Genomic DNA, 25,886 nt, shown 5'->3' with positions numbered 1-25,886 from the left:
TTATCATTAAAAGGCAAAAATGTCTGCCTTTTTTCATTTCATTTAATTAATAGTACGCTTTTGGAACATTAATAAATATAGCTATATTTGTGGCTCAAATATTTAGCATCTTCATAAATGGTCAGTCCTTTTCCATTTCTAAAATAGAGACCCAAAGTTCATATCCTGTGATGTGGAAAGCCAAGAGATTAAAAAGTTTTTAAAAAAATCTATAGTTATGATGATCCGGAAGAAATCAACAAGAGTAGAAACTGATAAGAAATGCTGACAAATAATATTTGTTACATCACAGAAATACACCTGTACAGTCTGTATAAAGCTCTTCTACCCTACCTACTTATTTTAAAGGTCAGAGAAGTAAATTGCTATTACACTGGAAGCTTTCTTTCTGTAACTGTGGCCATTCATCTTAATATGCAGCCAATGCAGAACTAACTAATGGACTCTAAAACAAGCAAACATCTTTTATTCCAAGCTGTAGGATAAGAGACCAGAACAAGCAGAAGTATTTTCTTACCAGAGAAAGAGTTTCATTCAATGAAGAACAAGAGTTCCACAAATTCAAAGTTTCTGAGACAGAGGGGCAAGCTATCTGCCTAAAGATCTCACTAAACAAGAGCACTGTAGTGACCAGTTATTCTCAATTCGATCCTGAGGCAGAAGATGCATCTTGTTCACTTCTGAAGACTTCATGGAAAGTTGACCAAAGAAATAGGGTATTATCTACTGGTCTATTTGAACATTCTCTGTATGAGAAGCAAGAGTGGCTAATGTAAAACATGGGTAATAATGTGTGTGTGTATGTGTATATATGCATAGGTACAAATGTACAATATATACATTAGGATATAATTGCTACAAATTGAATCTGAAAATAAATCAGTCATAAAACAGATACCAAAATAAAGGGAAGAAGCAAATGAACATATACTGGGGAAAGAACTTGTGTCCAACACAGACTTTAAGGCAAGAACACGCATAGCAACTGATGATTAAACACAAGCGCTAAATTAAATGGTCATTCCTTTTCTCTGGTGTACTCACATGCAGCATTCTATAATGGTTTGAAGGTCTTACCTGTGTTTTATACAATAAGATGTCTTACAGAAAATGTTTAGTAATTCTTTCAAGTAACTTCTGAAAAACTCTCCTTGCCCCCCACTCCCAAACCATTTGTATGTCTAACTTAGACTGCTTTGAACAGTTTGAACTTTAAAGTGCTGGAGAGCATCACCTTTAGTCAAAGGCTGAGGAGTCTGAATCCTGTAACAGTGTCTGCACGGAGTAACGCGTGTGCCCCACCTGCTGAACCGCCCTGATGGCTCTATATGAACCACCTGCCTCCTCTGGAGAGGCACCGCTGTACGCGTCACTCTGGACTCGTGCTGGCACTCAGTCAGGGGCAGAGTGTGCCCTGAGCATGTGACAGGCGTGCGCGCTCTTGCACAGTTACTCACCAAACTTGAGGGTGGATATACTGCATGGGGCTGAGCCTGCGCTTGGACAACAGATGCTGTGTGCCCTGGGAGGGCGCCAGTGGAAGGTGCCTGCTCATGCTGGGACCCGTACGAAACTGTCTGTTGGCTGCTCACTCGAGATTCCGTGAAGACAGAAGACCCTTGACCACTGTCAACTGTCCCGTCAGCTGAAGGAGAAGTTGCCAAAATACAAGACAGAGAGACAAATCATGAAAAGGAGATTCATATTTTCCCATCACAAACCCCTGATTTTAGAGTTAATTGGTCTTATCTTTGCACAGACCTGAACTAAATAAAGAATGACTAGTTTTACTAAGTAGATTTCTATGTTTAACTGACGAATCCATATAGAAAAGTTTCATCTTAAAAAAAAAATCCCCTGGCCATCACAGAATTTACCACCCAATGAACAAGGGGGAATAAAACAAAAAGTTGTTAATAGGCCTGAAGTTTGACACAGCTTCCAAAGTCTTAACCATGGAGACCAGTGGGCTCTAAGTATTAAGATGGCTCAATTAGTAACTAGTGGCCTCATTAATTTCTAGTTTATATGTTATTCAGCTTTGCTAAAAGAGCTGAACCAGATTAACAGGTTCAATATTAAGTAGCTAAGATAAACTTGTCACATTTCACTATTAATTTAAGAAACTGTAAAAGGTAGGAATCGACAAATAGAACATCCAAGATGCTGGAACCTGCAGAATTTCTCACATCCTAATCAGATTTCCTCACTGTCCCATTCTTCTATGCTATTAGCTGTGAACATAAGAACCAAAAGGAAAAGGAGACAGCAAACATTTCAAACCTCTTATTTATATGTAAGATTCACAATTCAAAACCAAGAGGCCAGTGCAAAACGATGACCAGGAAGACAGAGCGTCAGCTAAGAGCGTGCCTAGCAACCTCGCTGGGCCCCCGATACTCACATATCACAGACACACCAGGCTGCTGGTACTGCAGCTGCTGGTGCTGGTCGGCCTCAGGCTCTTCTGGCTCTACCTGCGTGGAGACGGACGCAGACGCAGCAGAGGCAGCGGGTCCGCCAGTGCTGGTGGCAGGCGGCTGCTGGACTCCGGCCTGGGAGGTGCTGGGCTGCTGCTCCACCTGCTGCTTGAGGCTGCTCTCCTCCTGCTTTCTTTTTTCTTGCTCCTCCCGCACTAGTTGACGCTGTTCTCGTTTTCTCTTAATTAACGATACTCTATCTTTGATGGCTTTTGCCATGGTCTTGTGGTCACCTTCACAGACATACCCAGAATCTACCTACAGGATGAAAGCGTACATCAGGAAGCAGCAGGATAGCAAAAGAAAACAAACCAAACACAAACAACAGTCTTTGGGGAAAGAAAAACAGAGAAGGAGAGGAAGAAAGAACTGTCCGAGGACTGACCTTAACCAAACAGTGAAACTACTGGTCTGCACTATGCACTTGCCCACCATTTTTGCAGATACTCATGGGGTGGATGCTATTATCTTTATACAAACTCATCAAGTACATGTACCTTCACTAATTATAACAAATCAACAGTGAACCTAAGCATCCAAGTGGTAAAACCAAAAGGCTTATTTTATTATACTCAATTTCCCACTCACATGTAACCATCAATATGAACCTGTGTTGCTTTTACTTCTTTTCACTAGAAAGAAAGTAATGTAGCCCACCAGGCTCCTCCATCCATGGAATTTTCTAGGCAAGAGTACTGGAGTGGGTTGCCATTTCCTTCTCCAGGGGATCTTCCTGATACAGGGATTGAACCCGGGTCTCCCGCACTGTAGGCCGACGCTTTACTGTCTTTTCACTAGACAACCACTTAACCAAACAAAACAACTGTGGTAAATATATGAAGGTTAAAAATAAAAACTCAAATAATATAAAAACCTGACAGTTAAAAATAAGTACCTCTCTCATGCTGAACCCTTCTCAAATGTAAATACTGAATGGCTCTGACACATTTGGGCAGAGACTGTCTCCATCTCTGCGCAGTAAATGGCTATTAAGGCACCATGAAAAGCCTAAGCTTGGCCAAGTGTTTCCTTGAAAACGACTGGCCAAAAGCTGCCTACTAACTATCGATCCTGAAAATTTCCTTTAAAGTAAAAAACTATGTGTGAACTGACTATTGGGTTTATTATCCAGATGACTGACCAAAGGCTAATGTATCAGTATGTAGAAACAATTTTTCATTCTAACTAAATAGGTTACACTAATTAGAAGTCAGTCAACCTTACAGACTTTGAAAATGACTTCAAAATGTCCTCCAGTTCATTCCCTCTGTATATCTGCCTGCCTGCCTGCCTGTCCATCCATCCATCTATCACTATACATATCTATGCATATACATGTCTTCTAAAATAAGAATAAATCTTGGGACCATTAATGGAATTTTGTATCAACAGAATATGTCATACACACTGCTTCATAAACTGCTTTTCTGCTCAACAGTATCAACGTATATCAACAGTATCAACGTACATAAATCAACATAAAATTTAAATGGCTTGATCGGTGCTAATTTACCATTTCTTGAGCAACATCTTCTGGCACATCTTTCTCCAAGTCAAAGGAAAACTCGATAGCTTCGTTGTCTTTGTATTTCCCCTTTAGTTTCTTAATATCTTCAATACGTAGCCATAATTTAATGGCTATCTTTTCTCCATCATCTTCTTCTGCTAATTCTACCCGTACCCCTGTTTCCTCCTGGAAGAAGGCATGGTTCAAAAGGTCTTTGATAGAGTATCTTCAAAAGAGAAGGGAAAGAAACAAAAAACAAAATGCCATTAGATTTAAAAGATACTTCTCAAGTATGTTATGTTTAGAATAATGAAAAAGGACTGCAAAAAGAACAGGAATTTTCTAATTCATCTCTACACTGCTTCATTTAAGCAGTGATTATAGTTTTATTCAAGTTATGGAACATCAAAACAATCTCATTTATGAATAACGGCTGAAAGTGATACTTTTTATTACTGGAGTATAATTGCTTTAAAACGTTGTGTTAGTTTCTGCTGTACAACAAAGTGAATCAGCTATATGTACACGTACAGCCCCTTCCCTCTCGAGCCTCCCGCCCCACCAGGCCATCACAGAGAACCCAGCCGAATTCCCTGTGCCATACAGCAGCTTCCTCTAGGTACCTATTTCACACATGCTAGAGTATATATGTCAGTGCTACTCTCCCTGGAAGTGATACTTTTAAATGTGTTTATATAGTGCTTATATTAATAGTTAACCAAATTCTTGTATGTATGATCTCATCTGATTTCTGGTGTCCAATGAGATACCATTTCCTGATCAGCAGGAAATGGATGGATCCTCAGGGACTGATCATCTTGCTCAATTATAAAAGTCATAAATCATGGAATCAAAACTCGAAAACCTTTTTATTTCTATAGTACATTACCTTCTAATATAGCAATTTTTCTTTATACAATAAATCCTCTCAAGTCTTGGTTCAGCACCTAGTGTACTAGGCAAGCAGAAGTCTGATTATGGAACAGTTTTCTCTAGATAAATGGTCTCAAAATACCAGTAATCTAGTAAACTGTTCCATCAAGACAAGAAACAAGAGTACCACATTCTATGACTGGAGACAAATATTCCTTTATTTATAGTTTTTTTAAAAAATGTTCTTAAAGAGATTAAGGCGTCTCTTTTTCATCAGTGTATATAAAAACAGAAACTCTAAATTTCTACTAAAAAGCTTTAAAGATCAAGATCTTAAGCTCTTCCAAATAACAAAGTTATGAAAATAATATGAGACTGGAGAAGAGAAGATATGGAATTCTTTAATTTGGCTAAAATACCTGACCACTCATATTCTTCAAGAGGTAGATTATGTTCAATTTACACTTTGTACTAGGTGGGTCTACTTTTTCTTCTGTGGATGGTGACGGGGGATGGTGAAGGTAGATTATTTTTCAAAAACAGACACTGGACCTTTGCCATGCCTAACGGGTGATGAATCAGCTATATGGCAGATCAGATACTTGCCACTCCTCTGAGAAAAGCCCTCTGTTAGCATAATGACTAAGCCAGATCTCCTCCCAAGCTCTGGGTGAAGTTGTCTCTTCTTACTCAAAGGAATTTTGACATTTTGCTCTTCTTCAATTCTGGCATAGCAACAGTAAATCAATACCTGCATAGCTGAGTTGATTTTAAAGAGCCAAAAATTTTACTTCATCTTTAGACTTCAACTGGTATAAAGCTAAGGAAGAGATCTGCTGTGTCAGGATAGAACCTAGTGAGTTTTGCAGATCAGGTAGATGGTATAAGTAGCCCTTACTGAATGCAGCAGCTACATTTAAGGTTGTTCTGGATTATTCAAAGTCTACCAAACCACACTTTTACAATATTTCAGTATACTAAATCTGAATACTACCTCCAGTGGACAGAACTTTACTTTCAAAGATATTAAGTGACATAAACAGAGAAACTAAGCACAAGTAAAGTACTACATACATCTTAGGTTGAGGGTTCTATTCAGAGCATATTATACCTGAAGTTTTTGTTTAAGCAATATCCAGGTCAAAAGAGGCAACTTACCTTTCATCTTTGTTTTGCCGTATGCATCCTTCAATAATTTCCTTCACTTCAGGAATTGCTACTTTGTCAAAACTGGCTGGCTTCACTCCCTGAAAATCATAAAAATAGCAACAGGAACACATTAACGAAGGCAGGGACTTTGAACTTGAATTTGAACTTGCCTCCTAAGGTTCTACTCGACTGCCTTCTCACCATCCTGGTTTTTTCCTGGTTTGCCTGCAGGATCTAGTTCATGCAGGGTCAGAGCTGGGTAGTAGCTATTTAGCCCCTACAAGGTAACAATAGGGAACAGTTAAGACAGAGGAGTCACTTACTTCCATGGCCACCACACTGCTAGTGACAAAAGTAGGCTATCGTTACCATCTTTCGCTGTGTTTCAGGTAATGGAAATTTTGGCTAAACAAAGCCCAAAGTTCTAATTGGTTAGAAGATCTTCTGTTCAACCCTGTTCCCTAACACATTAATCAACGTAACATGCAACTCTTTTGAACAGAGGACCCATGTGTGGGCATGAATTCACATGCTTAGTCTGGCAGGTATTCTATCAATATAGTACTCCTTAACAAGCTCAGTAAGAAGTGAAGAATTTAGACTGGTTTGGCATGGTAACTGAAGAGCAAATTGTCTTGTACATACGAAAACATAAAATGACAAACAAACTTTCCAATTAATTTCAGAAAAAAATTTAACATCACTATTATATAAAACAGCACCATTGTAATATTTTAGAATTTTCGCAAAAGGTAAATTCTTTGCAAATGAAAATTTCAGCGGTATGTAGAAAATGTATATAAGATAGAAGAATAACAACCCACTCCTGTCTGAGAGATGGTGTGAAGAAGAACATCTCATTATCTATTCCTGCCTCTTCTAAGTCACACAGACTGAGCTGAAGTAGCGACACGATATACTTTCCAAGAGGCAAGGTAAGTCTATGACCACCTAACACACAGCAAGGAGGAGACAGGAGACAGGGACTAGAAATAATCACCCAATGTCTCGGTGACAATATATATTATTTGAATTTTTCCTCAATCTTCTTATTTTTCAAGTCTAGCTAAGTCTTCTCAACCAGTCCTTGTCATCACATAATCATTCTAATAAAAACAAAACAATGTCACTGAAGGAAAAGCCTGCTTTAATTGAGCAAGCTGGTATGGTATGGCATGGTATTTTAAATTAAAGCTAAAGAAAACAGGAACTGTTTTTTGCTTTTTTAAAAAAAGGATGATGCTCACTAAAAGTTCTCTGGTAGCAGAAACACTGGAGATTTTTATATTTGCTTTTAATTTTTACAATAAACATGTAAAAGTATAAAAGCAAACTTTTAAGATGCCATTTACAAATATAATGGGAAGAACAGTCTAAAATACTTGAAAAAAATAAAATAAGATACTGTATAAGTTCCTAGAACATTCACTATTGGCAGAAAACTATCTGAAAGATTGTTCTTTGGTAAAATTAGACACTAATACACAGCTGGCCTTTCATGTAAGGACACTTCAAATGTACAGGAAAGAAGTTAAAGAGGCTACAGAATAGGATTAGAAAACATGTTCCCACGTCCATAAACACACACATTTTAGAGCAATGAGTCTGACCTTCTGACAACTCTACATATTGAGTTAATAAATCACACATATACTGACAATAAAGACTTCTCCATTTCAATTTAGCACAGGAATACTGGAAAGATGAAAGGATGGAGCATAAGACTTGAATTCAGTGTGACCTGGACAAGCAGAAGCAGCTCTGAGCTTCATTTCCCTGTCTAGCAAAGGGGGATAATACCTGTTTAACTATATTCATGGGAACTAGACTCATATGTGACTGTCCAGGTTGAAAGCTCTTTGAATTATTAAGTTTGCTGACCTAGGGCACCTTTGACTTCAAAAGTAATCACCAATGGTAATTAAGGCTTAGAGTTAAAAAGAAAGCATAGAATTCTCTTTGAAAAATAATCACCAAGATCCACAGTGAACATGCTTTCAGCTTTGCTTATCCTTAAAAACAATCCTCTTGTTAATCTGACCTATGCAGACAGACACAGTCACAAACAGGAATTTCTATTTACAGGTAGAAAAGCTAGTTGAATAATCAAGATACCAGATCACAGTTGCAAAACCAGCAACTATGCAGCATGTAACACACTGACTCTACTAGGGTAAGCTGCTTTCTCAACGCATAGCCAAGATTCAAGCACAGAAAACTCTGCACCACTGCTGTACAACTGAAACCACCACTGCCATGTTCAGCTCCTACTGCTGCCTTAAAGGACACTGCAGGCACCGAGACAGCCGGTACAACAGAGACAGTCCAGCAGCTGGCATTCAAACATTACCCACTGAGACAATGAAAAAGACAAGAAATTTCACCAAGCATCAAGAAGCCAGGATTATCCAAATATCTTATCAAAATATCAAACAGAGGTATTCTGAATCATTTGGGAAGAAGCAAGGATATACAGGAATTGTATATTAAAAGTGACCAAAAAAAAAAAAGTAAAAATAAGCATGAAACTTCAATGACCTGGAATGTGACCTACTGAAGTCATCTGGGGCACCTGATGGAAAGCCACTTAAAATCAACAAGCACATGTTTCAATACATAAGACGTATCATACTCAGAAGCTTCTTGTTCTAACAGGACTGTTTTTTTAATAATTGATAAATTTTTAAATTTAAAAGTTGATTTAAGATTACTCTAAAACATCATTTAAGCACCAGACAGAACAATGATAAGAAAATGTTTTCATGATGGTATTTCATCTCTTTTCCTTGAATTTGTTTATTTCAAAAAAGATGATTAAGAGTCTAAAAATCCTTCAAATGACCCCTCTTTTCTATACTCTCTGATTTAGCCCCACACAGTCTTTTTTCACTCCTGTTTTAAACAGCAGAAGCAAAGTTTTGCTCATCTATTCTGAACGAGGTTCAAGAACACAGAACATAAGAGTACTAAGGAAGATAAATTGGGCTAATGTTTTTTTTTTTTTGGGGGGGGCTAATGTTTTACACATAAGAAAACCTAAGTTAAAGACTGGTGCCTTGTCCCTTCACCCTTCCAGAGCTAGCAACCTGCCAACTCCAGAAACACTCTTCCTCACTGCTGTGAATCACAAGACCTCTCTTCAGGGAGAAGTGCCGTAAAATGTTTCTTTGACATGTAACAGCAGCTTGTTATTCTGCATTACACAAAAGTACTTCTTCAACAGCTAATGTATATCCATTTAAGACACCTTTGGGATTAAAATTATATATTCTCATAAACGAAACAAAAAAGGTGACTTTTATGCAATCTTAAATGGAGAACAAAAAGAAAAAAAACAATAGTTGTGATTCTCCAAGGGTACATCAGAGTTGATACTTAAAAAAAAAAACTGACATAAATCTTTATAAAATATGTTGCTTTATTTAAACTAAGAAAAACTCCAAACATATATGCATCTCACAGACTGAATTTTCTGTCAATTCTATATACTCACAGTTTGCAGCTAATCTGCTGGAAAAATAAAAGTGAGTCATAATAAAAAATAAAAGTGAGTCATAATATAGTATTCTCCGGTTCAATCTTCTAGCTCTTAAAAACTGTCAGCACTTGCTTCTTAAAAACTTAAGCTGCAGTGTGTGTCAGGGTAACATTTTTCTCTTCCTAAGAGTAAAAATTTTCCTAACCACTCAGAATTGAGAAAAGTCTCCTTCCTTCTCATAGAAAATGCTGTGTAAGTTAACTAAACTGCAGAACTATTTTGAAAAGCATTCTGAACTAACAACCCCAATACTTTAACTGAAACCTTCCATACATAAATATCACAACAACACTTTTGGTATATATTAGAAATTCTTACCCACCTCATTTACACAATCCTTTTGAGAGCAGCAGCAGCAATGAGAATTTACGAAGACAAACACTGAGCAAAAATCTCTCTTTGTAAAATCCATCAGAAAAGGCAAAACAGACTTGTGAGAGGAAAATGGAGGGGGGAGGGGATCATATAAGATGTAAGTTAACAGGATAACTTAGCCCACAGCATAAGCAAGGCAGACATCAAAATCAGGCTGAAGTTGAATTTCCTGTTTAACACTAGCCATGCTTCCACGACTCTCAAACATGGGTTTGCTCTGCTCAGCCAGCAATCTCCTTATTACTTACTGATCAGCCCTTTAAACACAACTACATGCTGAATAGCAGGCAAACTTATTCTGCTACTCCTCCTCCTGCCTCTCCTCCAACAGCAGCAGGTCCCTAGACAAACAAGATTCTTCACTTGCTCAAAGCTCCACCCCTGCCATGTCCACAGGTTCTGCCTCCTTGACACCAATACCTACACTAGAAATTTGTTTATCTAAACACCCCTCCTTCCCCTTACTCACGTTGAAACTAAGCTTCAAAAGAAAATGGGGAATGAATTCAGTGACCAAAATGTAAACTCAGAATATACAGCCTAAAGAACACTGGACAAGAAAACCCCAATACTGGGGTTGGGCTCCCAGTACATAAAGTTCAGCCTATAGATACCGAGTCTGTGTGACTGGAGCCATATTCTTTAAACTCACTTGAAAAGTGAGTGTAACAGTTCCTGTTTACCTAATTTAGAAAGTGGTGACATTAAGGTAAATTGTCTTACCACGGTCTCATGGTACATTAAAAAAATTTAAACAGCTATGCATTAGTACACAGAAGTGGTAAGAATTTCTTCTTCTCCTTTTCCTTCCCTAAAAGCCTTAACATATAGATCTATCTAAAGACATCTCCATTTGCCAGGAAGAGCTCTTGGACCCAATGACTACTGCTTTAATCCTGGTGATTAAGGAAAGGTTTTTCCTCATGGAATTTAACAAAGATGATAGAAAAAGTACTGCTCATGGCAGTGCTAGGTTGGGTAACATAACAAAGTGCCGTCCCTTGTAATGTGGTAAGCCTGAATCCCCACAAGACAGTGGATACTAAGGCTTCAATCACTCAAGAACAGTAACATAACAGCTTAGAAGTTATTTGATAGAAATATCTCTATTCTATAGGCTGGAAATGACTTAATTCTAACAATTTTCCTGCTCAACATAACTCATCACTATCAAGCACACCAAGTAGGTAGTGCAGAAGGCCAATACTGGTCCTAACTATAGCATGCAGTCCACCACTACCTTTAACTTTGGTGTTTGAGCAAGCCTGCTCAAGACTATGCTTAGATAATGAAAACGAAACAGAGGACTACAGGTATCATGTTCTCTGCTTCATAGGTTTATCATATGTAAGTATGTGAGAATGTTTTTAAACTTTACTGTGCAACAAACAAAACCAAAACTGAGGCAGCTTTGGGACAGAGGTAAAATGTAGGCACAAATAGCTAACTCTGTGAAGACCAGCATTTTTAATATACCAAAATTAAGGGTTTTCACTATGTACAATAAAATACCATTCACATACGTGTAACAGTTTATAGGTCTAAATCGTCTTTCTCTTTAACTCTGCCTTTCTCTGGACTTCACCAATTTCTTTCAAAGCCATCATTATTTCCATGATCCAGAACAGAAACCTTACTCATTCTCAGATGCTTCTTCACAACACTTAAGTACTATTATTCGCTGGGAGCTCCTTAAACAAAAAGAGACATTTAAAACAGCAGGTAACAGCTAGCCATTAGTACTCCAACTTTCCCTCTAATGGCTAAAGGTCTCTGGCTGGACAAAAGTGAGATTTTTACTAGCTTCTTTGTTACTTCTCAACATCATTGCCTTTTCTGCATAACAACTGTGACCACCAATCCAGACTGACAATATCATTCAGTTCAGTTGCTCAGTCATGTCCGACTCTTTGCAACCCCATGGACTGCAGCACGTCAGGCTTCCTTGTCCATTACCAACTCCCACAGCTTGTTCAAACACATGTTCATTGAGTCAGTGATGCCATCCAACCATCCCATCCTCTGTCGCCCCTTCTCCTCCTGCCTTCAATCTTTCCTGGCATCAAGGTCTTTTCCAGAGAGTCAGTTGTCAGTTCTTAACACAGGTGGCCAAAGTATTGGAGTTCCAGTCCTTCCAATGAATATTCAGGACTGATTTCCTTCAAAATTGACTGGTTAAGATCTGAAAGAGACACGTGCACCCCAATGTTCATCGAAGCACTGTTTATAATAGCCAGGACATGGAAGCAACCCAGATGCCCATCAGCAGACGAATGGATGAGGAAGCTGTGGTACATATACACCATGGAATATTACTCAGCCATTAAAAAGAATTCATTTGAATCAGTTCTAATGAGATGGATGAAACTGGAGCCCATTATACAGAGCAAAGTAAGCCAGAAAGATAAAGACCATTACAGTATACTAACACATATATATGGACTTTAGAAAGATGGTAACGATAACCCTATATGCAAAACAGAAAAAGAGACTCATATGTATAGAACAGACTTGTGGACTCTGGGAGAAGGCGAGGGTGGGATGTTTCAAGAGAACAGCATTGAAACATGTATATTATCTAGGGTGAAACAGATCACCAGCCCAGGTTGGGTGCATGAGACAAGTGCTCGGGCCTGGTGCACTGGGAAGATCCAGAGGGATCGGGTGGAGAGGGAGGTGGGAGGGGGGACCGGGATGGGGAATACATGTAAATCCATGGCTAATTCATTTCAATGTATGACAAAAACTACTGTAATGATGTAAAGTAATTAGCCTCCAACTAATAAAAATAAATGGAAGAAAAAAAAAATAGAAAAAAAAAATTTGACTGGTTATTCCCTTCTCCTGCCTCAATTGTTCCCAGCATCAGGGTCTTTTCTAATGAGTCAGTTCTTTGCATCAGGTGGCCAAAGTATTGTAGCTTCAGCATCAGTCCTTCCAAATGAACATTCAGGACTGATTTCCCTCAGTAGTGACTGGCTTGAACTTGCAGTTCAAGGGCCTCAAGAGTCTTCTCCAACATCACAGTTCAAAAGCATCAATTCTTCAGGAGCTCAGCTCTCTTTATGGTCCAACTCTTACATCCATACATGACTACTGGAAAAACCATAGCTTTGACTAGATGGACCTTAGTTAGCAAAGTAATGTCTCTGCTTTTTATTACACTGTCTAGGTTTGTCATGGCTTTTCTTCCAAGGAGGAAATGTCTTTTAATTTCATGGCTGCAGTCACCATCTGCAGCGATTTTGGAGCCCAAGAAAATAAAGTCTTTCACTGTTTCCATTCTTTCCCCATCTATTTGCCATGAAGTGATGGGGCAAGATGCCATGATCTTCGTTTTTTGAATGTTGAGTTTTAAGCCAACTTTTTCACTCTCCTCTTTCACTTTCATCAAGAGACTCTTTAGTTCTTCTTTGCTTTCTGCCATAATGGTAGTGTCATCTACATATCTGAGGTTATTGATATTCTCCTGGCAATCTTGATTCTAACTTGTGCTTCATCCAGCCCAGCATTTCGCACGATGTACTCTGTATATAAGTTAAACAGGCAAGTTGACAGTATACAGCTTTGAAGTACTCCTTTCCCAGTTTTGAACCAGTCCACTGTTCCATATCCAGTTCTAACTTGCTTCCTGACCTGCATACAGGTTTCTCAGGAAGTAGGTCAGGTGGTCTGGTATTCCCATCTCTTGAAGAATTTTCCACAGTTTGTGGTGATTCACACAGTAAAGGCATTAGCATAGTCAATGAAGCCGAAGTAGATGTTTTTCTGGAATTCCCTTGCTTTTTCTATGATCCAACGGATGTTGGCAATTTGATCTCTGGTTTCTCTACCTTTTCTAAATTCAGCCTGAACACCAGGAAGTTCTCAGTTTACATACTATTGAAGCCTAGCTTGGAGAATTTTGAGCATTATTTTGCTAGCATGTGAGATTGAGTGCAACTGTGTGGTAGTTTGAACATTCTTTGACATTGCCTTCCTTTGAGATTGGAATGAAAACTGACCTTTTCCAGTCCTCTGGCCACTGCTGAGTGTTCCCAATTTGCTGGCATATTGAGTGCAGCACTTTCACAGCAGCATCTTTTAGGATCTGAAATAGCTCAGCTGGAATTCCATCACCTTCACTAGCTTTGTTCACAGTGATGCATCCTAAGGCCCACTTGACTTCACACTCCAGGATTTCTGGCTCCAGATGAGTGATCACACCACCGTGGTTATCTGGGTCATTAAGATCTTTCTTGTATAGCGCTTCTGTGTATTCTTGCCACCTCTTCTTAATATCTTCTGCTTTTGTTGGTATTCTATCCCATTTCTGACCTTTATTGAGCCCATCTTTGCATGAAATGTTCCCTTGGTATCTCTAATTTTCTTGAAGAGATCTTTAGTCTTTCCCATTCTATTGTTTTCCTCTATTTCTTTGCATTGATCTCTTAGAAGTCTTTCTTATCTCTCCTTGCTATTCTTTGGAACTCTGCATTCAGATGGATATATCTTTCCTTTTCTCTTTTGCCTTTAGCTTCTCTTCTTTTCTCAGCTATTTGTAAGCCCTCCTCAGACAACTATTTTGCCTTTTTGCATTTCTTTTTCTTGGGGATGGTTTTTTTTTTTGGGGGGGGGGATGGTTTTGATCACTGCCTTTTGTACAATGCTACGAACCTACATAGTTCTTCAGGCACTATGTCTATCAGATCTAATCCCTTGAATCTATTTGTCACTTTCACTGTATAATCCTAAGGGATTTGATTTAGGTCATACATGAATAGGCCAGTAGTTTTCCCTAACTTTCTTCAATTTAAGTCTGATTTTTGCAATAAGGAGTTCACAATTTGAGCCACTGTCAGCTCTCAGTCTTGTTTTTGCTGACTGTATAGAGCTTCTCCATCTTCAACTGCAAAGAATATATCAATGTGATTTCACTATTGAGTCCCCAGTTATACCCACGTGTAGTCGTCTCATGTTGTTGGAAGAGGGTGTTTGCTATAACCAGTGCTTTCTCTTGGCAAAACTCTGTTAGCCTTTGCCCTGCTTCATTTTGTACTCCAAGGCAAAACGTGCCTGTTAAGAGGTATCTCTTGACTTTCTACTTTTGTATTCCAGTCCCCTAGGATGAAAAGGGACATCCTTTTTGGTGTTGGTTCTAGAAAGTCTTGTAGATCTTCATCTACATCTGTCAACATCTCACCTCCTTAAACTAAGATCAAGTTAAGATGGGCCTCACTGCTGCTTTTCTCTCCAGTATTTATTTTACACTATGGCCTGTTCAATCACCTAGCTTCATCCAGTCATCTGACACTTAACCATTCCCAACTGTCTGATATCATTTAATTCGTATCACATGACTCAAATATGGTTAATAATTCCCCACACTTACAAGATGGCCATAGGATCAGAGAGCTAGAAAGAATCTGAGCTAGAGTCCCTACCTGCTCACACAGACAACTAACTGTAGGCCAGAGAGATTAATGCCATGTCAAGGTCAGAATTCAGTACCTCCTGGAACCTATGAGGAGTCATGTCTAATTCAGTCTGGTATGTATCAGACACCTACTAAATATATTGCATCATCATCAGCACCTAGAATACAACAGAATATATTCTAGGGGCTAAGGGCCTAGTCCATGGTAAAGTAAAAATGAGAATCCTGATTCAATAATGTCTAGTTCAATGTTTCAGTCCATATTACAGTACTTTTAATTAAATTAACCTGGGGCAGAAAGCCCTCACAAGCCAACTTCTACCTACTCCTATCTCCCCAAGTAAATCCAGTCAAACTGGTTACTTTTTCACTGAATACTGCATATGTTCACAAGCATATTCTTTCTACTGCCCCTCTTTTTAGTCAACTGAATCCTACCTCAGTATTCAAGGTACACCTCAAAACACCCAGAGGCAAGGAACAACTACAATGTAATTGCATCAACCTCTGGCACATAGATTATCTACAAGATCCCAGGAAGCTCAACACTCTATACTGCACTTAAAACACAGCAGCAACCATCTTTCTACATCCTATCACTTTTTATTTGCAGTCTAATGCTGTGAGAATTACAGATCAACATTTAGTTGGGAGAAGTAAAACTACTTTTTCTGAGAAATTCTCAAACAAGGATTTCACAACTATTGTTTAGCATCTAAAATGTTGGCAATGACTTCCAACTCTGTGGTTTAAGATTAATGGTCTGATCTATTACATCTGAATATTAAGACCCTTTAATACTAATCAAATCACAGGAGAGTATTAGAATGACTTTGAAAATCATGCAAAATGTTCCCAGGATACACCAGATGATACACAAAGTTTTTGCCTATGTGTGTAATCTAAATTTACTGGATGGAAATAGGAATAAAATTTATAAAGCAATCATTTCAGCTAATTTCAAGTGGATTTAGATCTCTGGGATATCACCAAAAAAATTCCAACTGCTGAAGAAAAAAATACAAAGTTTTCCTCAACTTTTCAATCCCTATCTAATCAGGAATCAGCTTCACATGTTTCTGTAAAAAAGGAGGCTGAAATGCAATCTGTTATATAAAGACCAAAAGGCATTTCACTCCAACTGCTTTAATTTTGTTTTTCCCAGACAGAATGTTCGAATCTTGCAATCCAAAGGCTAATGGAATCAGTGACAAAGTCAAATTACACAAAGTAATTAAAAATCCCCATTATTTCTACCTTGGATGTCAGAAGGCTGGATTCAGCCAGATTCTTACTGGTATGAACCATTAATTTACAGGAATTTGAACAAACCTTATGATCCCACTGGAAAACAAGCCTTTTCAAACTCTCTACCAAATCTGACTGGCTCTATCCAAGGCAATTAGCTGACCTCCTGATTCCCTGAGGCTGATTACTCTCTGGATCCATGGGAGCCTGTGCACTGCTCCAAACACAAATGCACTATCCTCCACATCAAAAACTGATGCCACTGCAACTCCTTTACTTGCAGACAAAAATTGTGCTAAGTACATCAGCACTCTTATTTGGATCTTTTCATTGCTAGTGGTGGGAAATTTCAAGATAACTTCTTCTTTTTTGAATAGGGGCTCAAACCTATGACACCAATGTTAGACTTACCAATCTTAGACTCAAGGCTGTATATTGTTACCCTGCTTATTTAATGTCTATGCAGAGGACATCATGTGAAATGCTGGGCTGGATGAAGCACAAACTGGAAACAAGATTGCCGGGAGAAATATCAATAACCTCAGATATGTAGATGACACTACCATTATGGCAGAAAGCAAAGAACTCTTAATGAAAGTGAGAGAGTGAAAAACTTGGCTTAAAACTCAACATTCAAAAAACGAAGATCATGGCATCTTGCCCCATCACTTCATGGCAAATAGATGGGGAAAGAATGGAAACAGTGAAAGACTTTATTTTCTTGGGCTCCAAAATCGCTGCAGATGGTGACTGCAGCCATGAAATTAAAAGACGTTTGCTCCTTGCAAGAAAAGCTATGACAAACCTAGACAGTGTAATAAGCAGAGACATTACTTTGCTAACTAAGGTCCATCTAGTCAAAGCTATGGTTTTTCCAGTAGTCAGCTATGGATATGAGAGTTACACCATAAAGAAAGCCGAGCGCCAAACAATTGATGCTTCTGAACTGAGGTGTTGGAGAATACTCAAGAGTCCCTTGGACTGCAAGATCAAACCAGTCAATCCTAAAGGAAATCAGTCCTGAATAGTCATTGGAAGGACCGATGTTGAAGGTGAAATTCCAATACTCTGGCCACCTGATGGGAAGAACTGACTCATCTGAAAAGACCCTGATACTGGGAAAGAATAAAGGCAGGAGGAGAAGGGCACAACAGGATGAGATGGTTGGATGGCATCACTGACTCAATGGACATGAGTTTGAGCAAGCTCTAGGAGTTCATGATGGACAGGGAAGCCTGGTGTGCTACATTCCATGGAGTCACAAAGAGTCGGACACAACTAAGTGACTGAACTGAACCGAACCCATGTACTCTCAGGTTTTCTACCTTGAAATCTAGGGGGGAAAAGTTTAAAAACAAAGGCAGGCAAAGGAATAAATTCTAAGGTTTGCATTAGTTAACATGTTTAAAATGGATTTTAAGATTAAATCTTAAATGGATTAAATTCCATTTAACATGGATTTTTATGCATGCATTAAACATGCATAACATTAAGGATTTCTCTTCCTACAGTTAGTATTTCTCCTTCATTTCCCTGGGCAAAATGCTTAACCCCTGAATCTATTTTCTTACCTGTGAAATGAAAGTATTATCTACTTATCAGAATATAAAAGATTAAAATAAGATAGTATATGTAAAGCACTTTGCAAGGTGATTGGCAAGAGGCAAGATAATAAATGCTAGCTCATTTGCACTCATTTAAAACTTAGTTCATTAAACACATTTTTAACACTGCTGTTTGTTGAATGTCACTAGATAAAAGAATTGAACAAGAGACAGCTTATTTCGCTACCTGCCATAATGATGCTAATGCTAATAATAATGGTAATACTTAGTTCAGTTCACTCACTCAGTCGTGTCCGACTCTTCACAATCCCATGAACTGCAGCACGCCACGCCTCCCTGTCTATCACCAACTCCTGGAATTTACCCAAACTCATGTCCATTGAGTTGGTGATGCCATCGAATCATCTCATCCTCTGTCATCCTCTTCTCCTCCCACCTTCAATCTTTCCCAGCATCAGGGTCTTTTTAAATGAGTCAGCTCTTCACATCAGGTGGCCAAAGTATTAGAGTATAATCTTCAGCATCAGTCCTTCCAATGAATATTCAGGATTGATTTCCTTTAGGATGGACTGGTTGGATATCCTTGCAATCCAAGGGACTCTCAAGAGTCTCTTCCAACATCACAGTTCAAAAGCATCAATTCTTCGGCACTCAGCTTTCTTTACAGTCCAACTCTCACATCCATCCATGACTACTGGAAAAACCATAGCTTTGACTAGATGGATCTTTGTTGGCAAGGTAATGTCTCTGTTTTTTAATATGCTGTCTAGGTTAGTCATAGCTTTTCTTCCAAGGAGTGTCTTAATTCCATGGCTGCAGTCACCATCTGCAGTGATTCTGGAGCCCCAAAAACTAAAGTCTGCCACTGTTTCCCCATCTATTTGCCATGAAGCAATAGGACCAGATGCCATGATCTTAGTTTTCTGAATGTTGACTTTTAAGCCAACTTTTTCACTCTCAAACTTTCATCAAGAAGCTCTTCAGTTCTTCTTTGCTTTCTGCCATAAGGATGCTGTCATCTGCATATCTGAGACTATTGATATTTCTCCCGGCAATCTTGACTCCAGCTTGTGCTTCTTCCAGCCCAACGTTTCTCATGATGCACTCTGCATATAAGTTGAATAAGCAGGGTGACAATATACAGCCTTGACGTACTCCTTTTCCTATCTGGAAACAGTCTGTTGTTCCATATCCAGTTCTAACAGTTGCTTCCTGACCTGCACACAGATTTCTCAAGAGGCAGGTCAGGTGGTCTGGTATTTCCATCTCTTGAAGATTTTCCACAGTTTGTGGTGATACACACAGTCATAGGCTTTGGCGTAGTCAATAAAGCAGAAGCAGATGTTTTTCTGGAACTCTCTTGCTTTTTTGATGATCCAACAGATGCTGGCAATTTGATCTCTGGTTCCTCTACCTTTTCTAAATCCAGCTTGAACATCTGGAAGTTCATGATTCACGTACTGTTAAAGCCTGGCTTGGAAAATTTTGAGCATTACTTTACTAGCGTGTGAGTTAGGTACTGACTGCTAACTGTATTTAGGCACTTTTCTCATTTATTCTCACTACCAATTTAGGCTCAGAGAAGTTAATTAACTTGCCCCAGGTATCACAGCCAGGAAATGACAGTGGTGGGATCTGAACACAAGTAGACCCACCTCCAGAGCCCACTTCCTCCACAGCAACACTGTGTTTCACTCCCTATAGTTCTGTATTCATGCATTCATCTCACAAATACTGAGTGCCTTGTATCCGTTGGCTCTAAACACTAGGAATATAGCCAAGAATAAGCCAAATAACACCGCCAGCCCAAGAACGTGCTCTAATTGGGGCTTTAGGTAAACACGGTAAGGTTGTGACAAAGGTCATGAGGAAAAAGAAAATCATAAGGAGACAGAAGTAAAGTGTGTGCACATGTAAGGTCATTTTAGATGGATGGACAGGTAAGGCCTCTCTAAGCAAGCCCAGAGAGTAGAACCTGAATGAAATGCATGTGTACGACGACAAACAACAGTTTATCATCAGTGCACCACAGAATATAATTACTCAACGGGTAAATAGCACATCTCCACCCTTCACGTTGGCAGTTACAGATAGGTTTAAAGGCCCTCAGGTCACAGACTGACACTGCCCTAGACATTTATGGATTCAGTACAGAATTTTGATATGAGCAGGGGACCTGGAATAACAGAGTAACAAATAACCCTGTTATATTCTAGATATGTAATCATGGGCTATCCATTCTGAGCTTCAGACTATTTATTTACAAAATGTAGATAATACTACTAGTAAATCGCTCCTGTCCAGGGTTGTTGGAAGAATTAAATTACATAATATATGGAAAGTGCTTAATGCAATGTCTGAGACTAGCATGTACATGCGTTAATATTTACACTGCTAACATCTGCTATTTACATGGCAGTTGTACCACTGCAAGGTCAGACATGTAGTATACTATTTCAAGGTGTATTTCAGTAGAGTCATCACTATTGCTTATATAAATCACCATATAACCTAGGTGCTTAAAAACTCCCCACGTATTTATCTCAGCACCCAAAACATGAAAAAAAAAAAAAAAACCCACTAGAAAATTAAAAAAGGACTAATAAAAATTGCCCCTTTTATTTCTTCAATGAAAATCAGAAGATGGGAATGGAGGTTAGTGAAACCAAAACAGCACTTTCCAGATAAGAAATATAATAATTGACAGTACAGAATAATGAACTGTAGGTAATATGGAACTCAATTTTCACAGCTAAGAGGAAAAATAAAGAACAAACAAATGCTTTCAGTATCCTTAGAAATTAAGGATTCCAACAGTTCCAACTGACTTAATGCCTCAAGCTTTTTATTCTAACTTTTCTGCAGCTTGACTTATTTACTATTTTGCATTTTTAAAAAGCAACTCCTAAATAACACAGGAAAAAAAGCAATTAAATAGGGTTAGATTTCGAAGTCAATTTGGTTACTTATGTTAGTAAAAATGTTCCATGAACAATGGAACAAAAATTTATTCAAATAACGTTTGCTATTATAATAGTCTTTTTTTTTTTTAACCAAAAATAAGGTATATAGTCCTGGAAGGGACCTGTGGTGATCACTGTTCCAGCTCACACTTCTCAAACTTTAACATACACCCAAAGTATCTTTGGATCTTGTGAAATGCTGATTTTGATCCAATCAGTCTGGGATAGGGCCAAAATTTTCCATTTTGGGGGACTGTACATTGCAGAGCAAAGATCTAAATAGTGATGTGAGAACTGATGGAAGAACACATGAACAGACGACTTTATCAAATGCCTTTCTAATGATGGAATTCTGACTCTATCAAAGTTACTGTTTTCTGCTTGATTTATACCAAATAGTTTTTCCCATTTTACAGAATAAATTGTGTATGTACCTATATAAAGTGTATTAGTTTCTAAGCCACTACTTGATTTCACATCAGTAGGATAAAGTTAGTATTTCTAAGGTGACCTTATTTTGCAGGGTAAATTCAACTCCTCAATACTTACTAGTGTCTGATCTGACTATTATCTGGGATTCCTTTAACTGAATCATTTATTTTTCAAAATATCACTGAGTACCTACAACACGCTGAATGCTATGCTACAAACACAACACTGTAAGCAAAGAATTAATAAATCAGGCTCTAGGACAGTACCTTTTAAAACACTGTACATTTCATCCCTTCTGTTCCCAACTCCTCTCCAGGTGAGGGTGGCTATAGGTTCAAACAGTTTAAACAATGAGAAAAGAAGGAAGAAACTACAGAAATGTAAAGGACATACATACAATGCAATATTATTCAGCCATAAAAAGGACTGAAGAACCAATTTATGCTAAAACATGGATAAACCCTGAAAACACTATGCTATATCAAAGCATAACACAAAAACAAAGTGTAACACAAAAGGCCATATATGTAATGATTCTATTTGTCTCAAATGTGCATAACAGGTAAGTCAAATCCACAGAGACAGAAAGCACATTAGTGGTTGTCAGAGGAACAACTGCTAATGGGTATAGGGCTTCTTTCTTGAGGTGACAGAAAGGTTCTGGCATTAGTGGTAATGACTGCAGAACACTGAATACACTAAAACCCACTGAATTTTACACCTTAAAATGATTTAAACAGTTAATTTTATGGTATGTAAATTTTTATCTTAAAAAAAACCCCACACAACCCATTGAGAGACTGAAAAAAGGTTGAATATCATACTAAGACTATGGAAACTGTGATGTTGGTCTTCCTAGGGTCTATTAAGCTAACACCAGACTTTTTCATTTGAGAAGGGGATTCTCCTCTCAACTGAGCTAGAGCTCACATTCGAAAATAAAGATTCATCTGTTAATTGATTACAGTGTTTCAAATGCATTATCCTAAAATCAAATTAATTTGTTTTCTTTATGTTTACCAAATAACTGCTTATATAAACTTTTACCTAATTTTATGGCAGTGCTATCTGTGCCTGAGAGTCTGAAGTCAAAGAACTCAAACCATTGGTTTCAGCCCTGAGCCTGGTGAACAGGTTTTTACCCAATAGGGTTGACTACATCCGTCACATACTCATCTTACACAGTCATTATTTTAACTAGGTAAGCATATTTGGTGGGTAAATATGGAACAGGGTAGAATTTAATACAGGTCATTCTTTCATTCTGCATTAAAAAAAAATTGGTACTACCATGTAATTGATAACTTAATTTCTTTACATAGCAGAGTTATTTTTTGAACTTCATTTAACAACAACAAAAAAAACTAAAATTCCACGATCCCTTGAGATATTTTAAGTACCAACCTGTATTTGTTTAGAGAAATAATCAGGAGTTAAACTCAAAAGATTAATCAGAGACACCTACCCCTAGACCACCCAGTTATACCTGGGCAGTGACTCTGACAGCAAGGCACTATCTGTTAATTATTAACAAAATCTACCAAGTTTCAAGTTAGAATACTGTAAGATCCACAAAGAAGGGCAGTAGCTGAAAGAGACAGTAGAGAATGTTTAAGTATATGGCTAGCTTATGTGTACTTCACTCTTCTGGTCTGTTCACTATCAAAACATTCAGCATTGCTGGAAGGTAAACAAAGTATTTCTGTGAATAGGTCTTTGTGTTTAAAATCTAGAATGATCACCTCAAGCAGTAATACTAGGTTTAAGATGCTATTTATTCTTTGGCAATAGAAAGAATAAATATGGCCAGTGAAAAGTGGTTATTACATTAAAATCTCTTATGTTCTCACCACTGAAGTGATCATTCTACTCTTAAGAGAGAGAAAAGACTGCCTACAAATTATCAGAGCTGATTACTGAAGTAACTACTTGCGCACATTGAGATTCTCCTGTCTACTCCAAATATAGAGGCTAAGGCATTCTAACAGAACATTACCACTACTTCGGCAGATTGGTAATTATTTACAGAACTCTTCAGAGAACTTTTTAAGTTTTGGTGGCATATGTTTAGGAGTTGGCAACTTTCTGTTAAGAGCCAAACAGTACATAAGTTAGGCTTTTGGAACTAAATAGTCTGTTGCAATTACTCGACTACTATTGTAGTATGTGAAAACAGACATAGAAAATACAGAAACAAATGAGTGGCTGTCTTTACTTTCTTCTTAGATACTGGAATTTGAATTTCATATAATTTTCACATGTCATCACATGTTATTCTTTTGATTCCGGCCTCAATCATTTAGGAATGCAAAGCGCATTCTTAGCTCGTGGGCTGTACAAAAATGGGTAACAGGATGGATTTGGCCCATGAACCTTTGCTAATTCCTGGTTTAGAGTATAATGGAATGAAGAAAAAGTTACAGATGGTTTAAGTGAGTAAATAAATTACACTAACCATTCTATATACAAACTGTAAATTTTACAGTCCTAAAATTAAGATATTTAACCTTATAATCAAGTTCAATATTCAGTTTGATCTCCGTTCAGAGGATATGTATTTACAAAGGGTATTTTCATGTTATTATTTGTTTTCATAAAGATTAAGTGGAAAAGAACACCTTAGCTTAACTGAATTCTAATCTATAAAGAAAACTGATCTCTCATCCATCCGCTCTGGCCACCTCTAATCCTTTATTTCAGTCTGTTAGTTATTCCTTCAGAATAGTGCAATACCTCTTAACTGGGTTTTCAGCTTTTATTAGAGTTTCCTCACATACCCATCCTCTATCCTGCAGTCAAAATAATCTTTTAAAAATTTAGGTCTGATATTACAACACCTACCAAATGTGGGATTTTCTTTTTTTGGCTGTACCAAGTGGCTTGTGGAATCTTAGTACCCAGTCCAGGGAATGAACTTATGCTCTCAGTAGTGAAGACGCAGAGTCCTAACCACTGGACCGCCAGGGAAGTCCCATGACAACTACCACTGTCTTATAGTGGCTGCAATGGTTCTCCCAGTGCTCAAGCACAGTCTCAACTTTCCTTTCCTCCCTTATTCCTTGTCTCTTCTTTTTCCTATTTCCAAACTGCAGACACACAAATTATAGAATTTTTCACATGCAGTATTATCTTAGTCTCCCCTATTTCACATAATTTTCCTAATCTGATCAAACTCAATCAGGCACAACTACTACATGCTTTGTTACATACTGACCCTAGGAAAACGGTTTTTATACCCTATGGTAGCTGTCTGGTTTACTTATTTGTTCTCCTTCACTGAATAGTAAGCTCTTGGTAGACAGGTTTGTCTTACTTAGCAATAATATTCAATACCTAGGATCTAGAAAGAAGTCTGGAATATAATAGAGACTTAAATATTTGTTGGATGAACCCATGAGCTATTATGGGTTGAACAGTGTCACCCCCACAAAGATAAGTTAAAATTCTAACCCTCAGTATCTCAGAATGTGATCTTATTTGGAAACAGGATCACTGCAGGTGCAATTAGTTAGAAGAGCCAATCTGGAGTGGGCTGGACACAACGCAATCTGACCAGTGTCCTTATAAAAAGAGGAGACACAGAGAGATGAGGGATGAACACCATGTGATGCTTTCTACTGTTGTTCCCTTCTGCATGGTTTGACATTACCCAGCTTCTTAGATCACCAGTCAGTTCTGACGGGACTTACGCTAGTCACTCGACGGTAGATCTGTGCAGCGTTCTGGCACTCTGAGTACGGGTATTCAGACGTGGCCATCTCGAGCATGCACATTCCAAAAGCATAAACATCAACGGATTCATCATACTTCTCTTCATACATCTCAGGGGCCATGAACTCTGGGGTACCTTAAATTAAAAGAAGGATTCAGACTCAATGTGAGGAGAAACTGCAGAAGTACTCATGGTGGGGTGGGGGTTGGGGGGCACAGCAGAGGGGCTGCCCTGTGAGAGAGAAGAAAGTGGAAGGGGTAAAGATGAAAGAAAGACAGGGAGGAAGTGAGGGGAGAGAAGAGAAATCACCTTAGTCTGCTCTATCAAATCTGTTACAGACCTCTCACAGCAATTCCTTTATAAAAAGTATGAAGAGGACCAAGCATCTGTTTATTTACTGTTTCAAGTGGATTACTCTTATACAATGTCAAATAGAGCTTCACATAAAAGATAAACTGATATAACTCATATGAAAACAAATGGAAGAAAAAGGTGAGAACAGCAAAGAGTAAACTAGAGAAAATGGCATCTATCTGTAAGACAGGATGATAGGTTAAAAAGATAAAAATACTTGTCTGCCCCCTACTGTATGAGAGCTGTAAGGTTAACATTTAGAGCTAGTCTCTTG

At 38.2% G+C, this 25,886-nt stretch overlaps 1 protein-coding gene across 28 annotated transcripts in view; it reads right to left on the bottom strand.

The window, feature by feature from the left end:
• Positions 1-25,886, bottom strand: part of WNK1 (WNK lysine deficient protein kinase 1) — a 131,228-nt gene that overhangs the window by 39,789 nt on the left and 65,553 nt on the right. For all 28 annotated transcript variants that reach the window (XM_070453201.1, XM_070453205.1, XM_070453204.1 and 25 more), the window contains exons 4-8: positions 25,236-25,393; positions 6,019-6,107; positions 3,994-4,213; positions 2,405-2,738; positions 1,458-1,645 (exon numbers count right to left, since the gene is read on the bottom strand). In XM_070453201.1, the coding sequence (XP_070309302.1) occupies positions 1,458-1,645; positions 2,405-2,738; positions 3,994-4,213; positions 6,019-6,107; positions 25,236-25,393 (989 nt within the window). The remainder of the gene's footprint in view (positions 1-1,457; positions 1,646-2,404; positions 2,739-3,993; positions 4,214-6,018; positions 6,108-25,235; positions 25,394-25,886) is intronic.

Source organism: Odocoileus virginianus, chromosome 23 (assembly GCF_023699985.2).
Source record: "Odocoileus virginianus isolate 20LAN1187 ecotype Illinois chromosome 23, Ovbor_1.2, whole genome shotgun sequence".
NCBI classification, from domain to species: Eukaryota; Metazoa; Chordata; class Mammalia; order Artiodactyla; family Cervidae; genus Odocoileus; species Odocoileus virginianus.
Note: the sequence above shows the minus strand (reverse complement) of the source record. Positions and strands in the feature narration are given on the sequence as shown.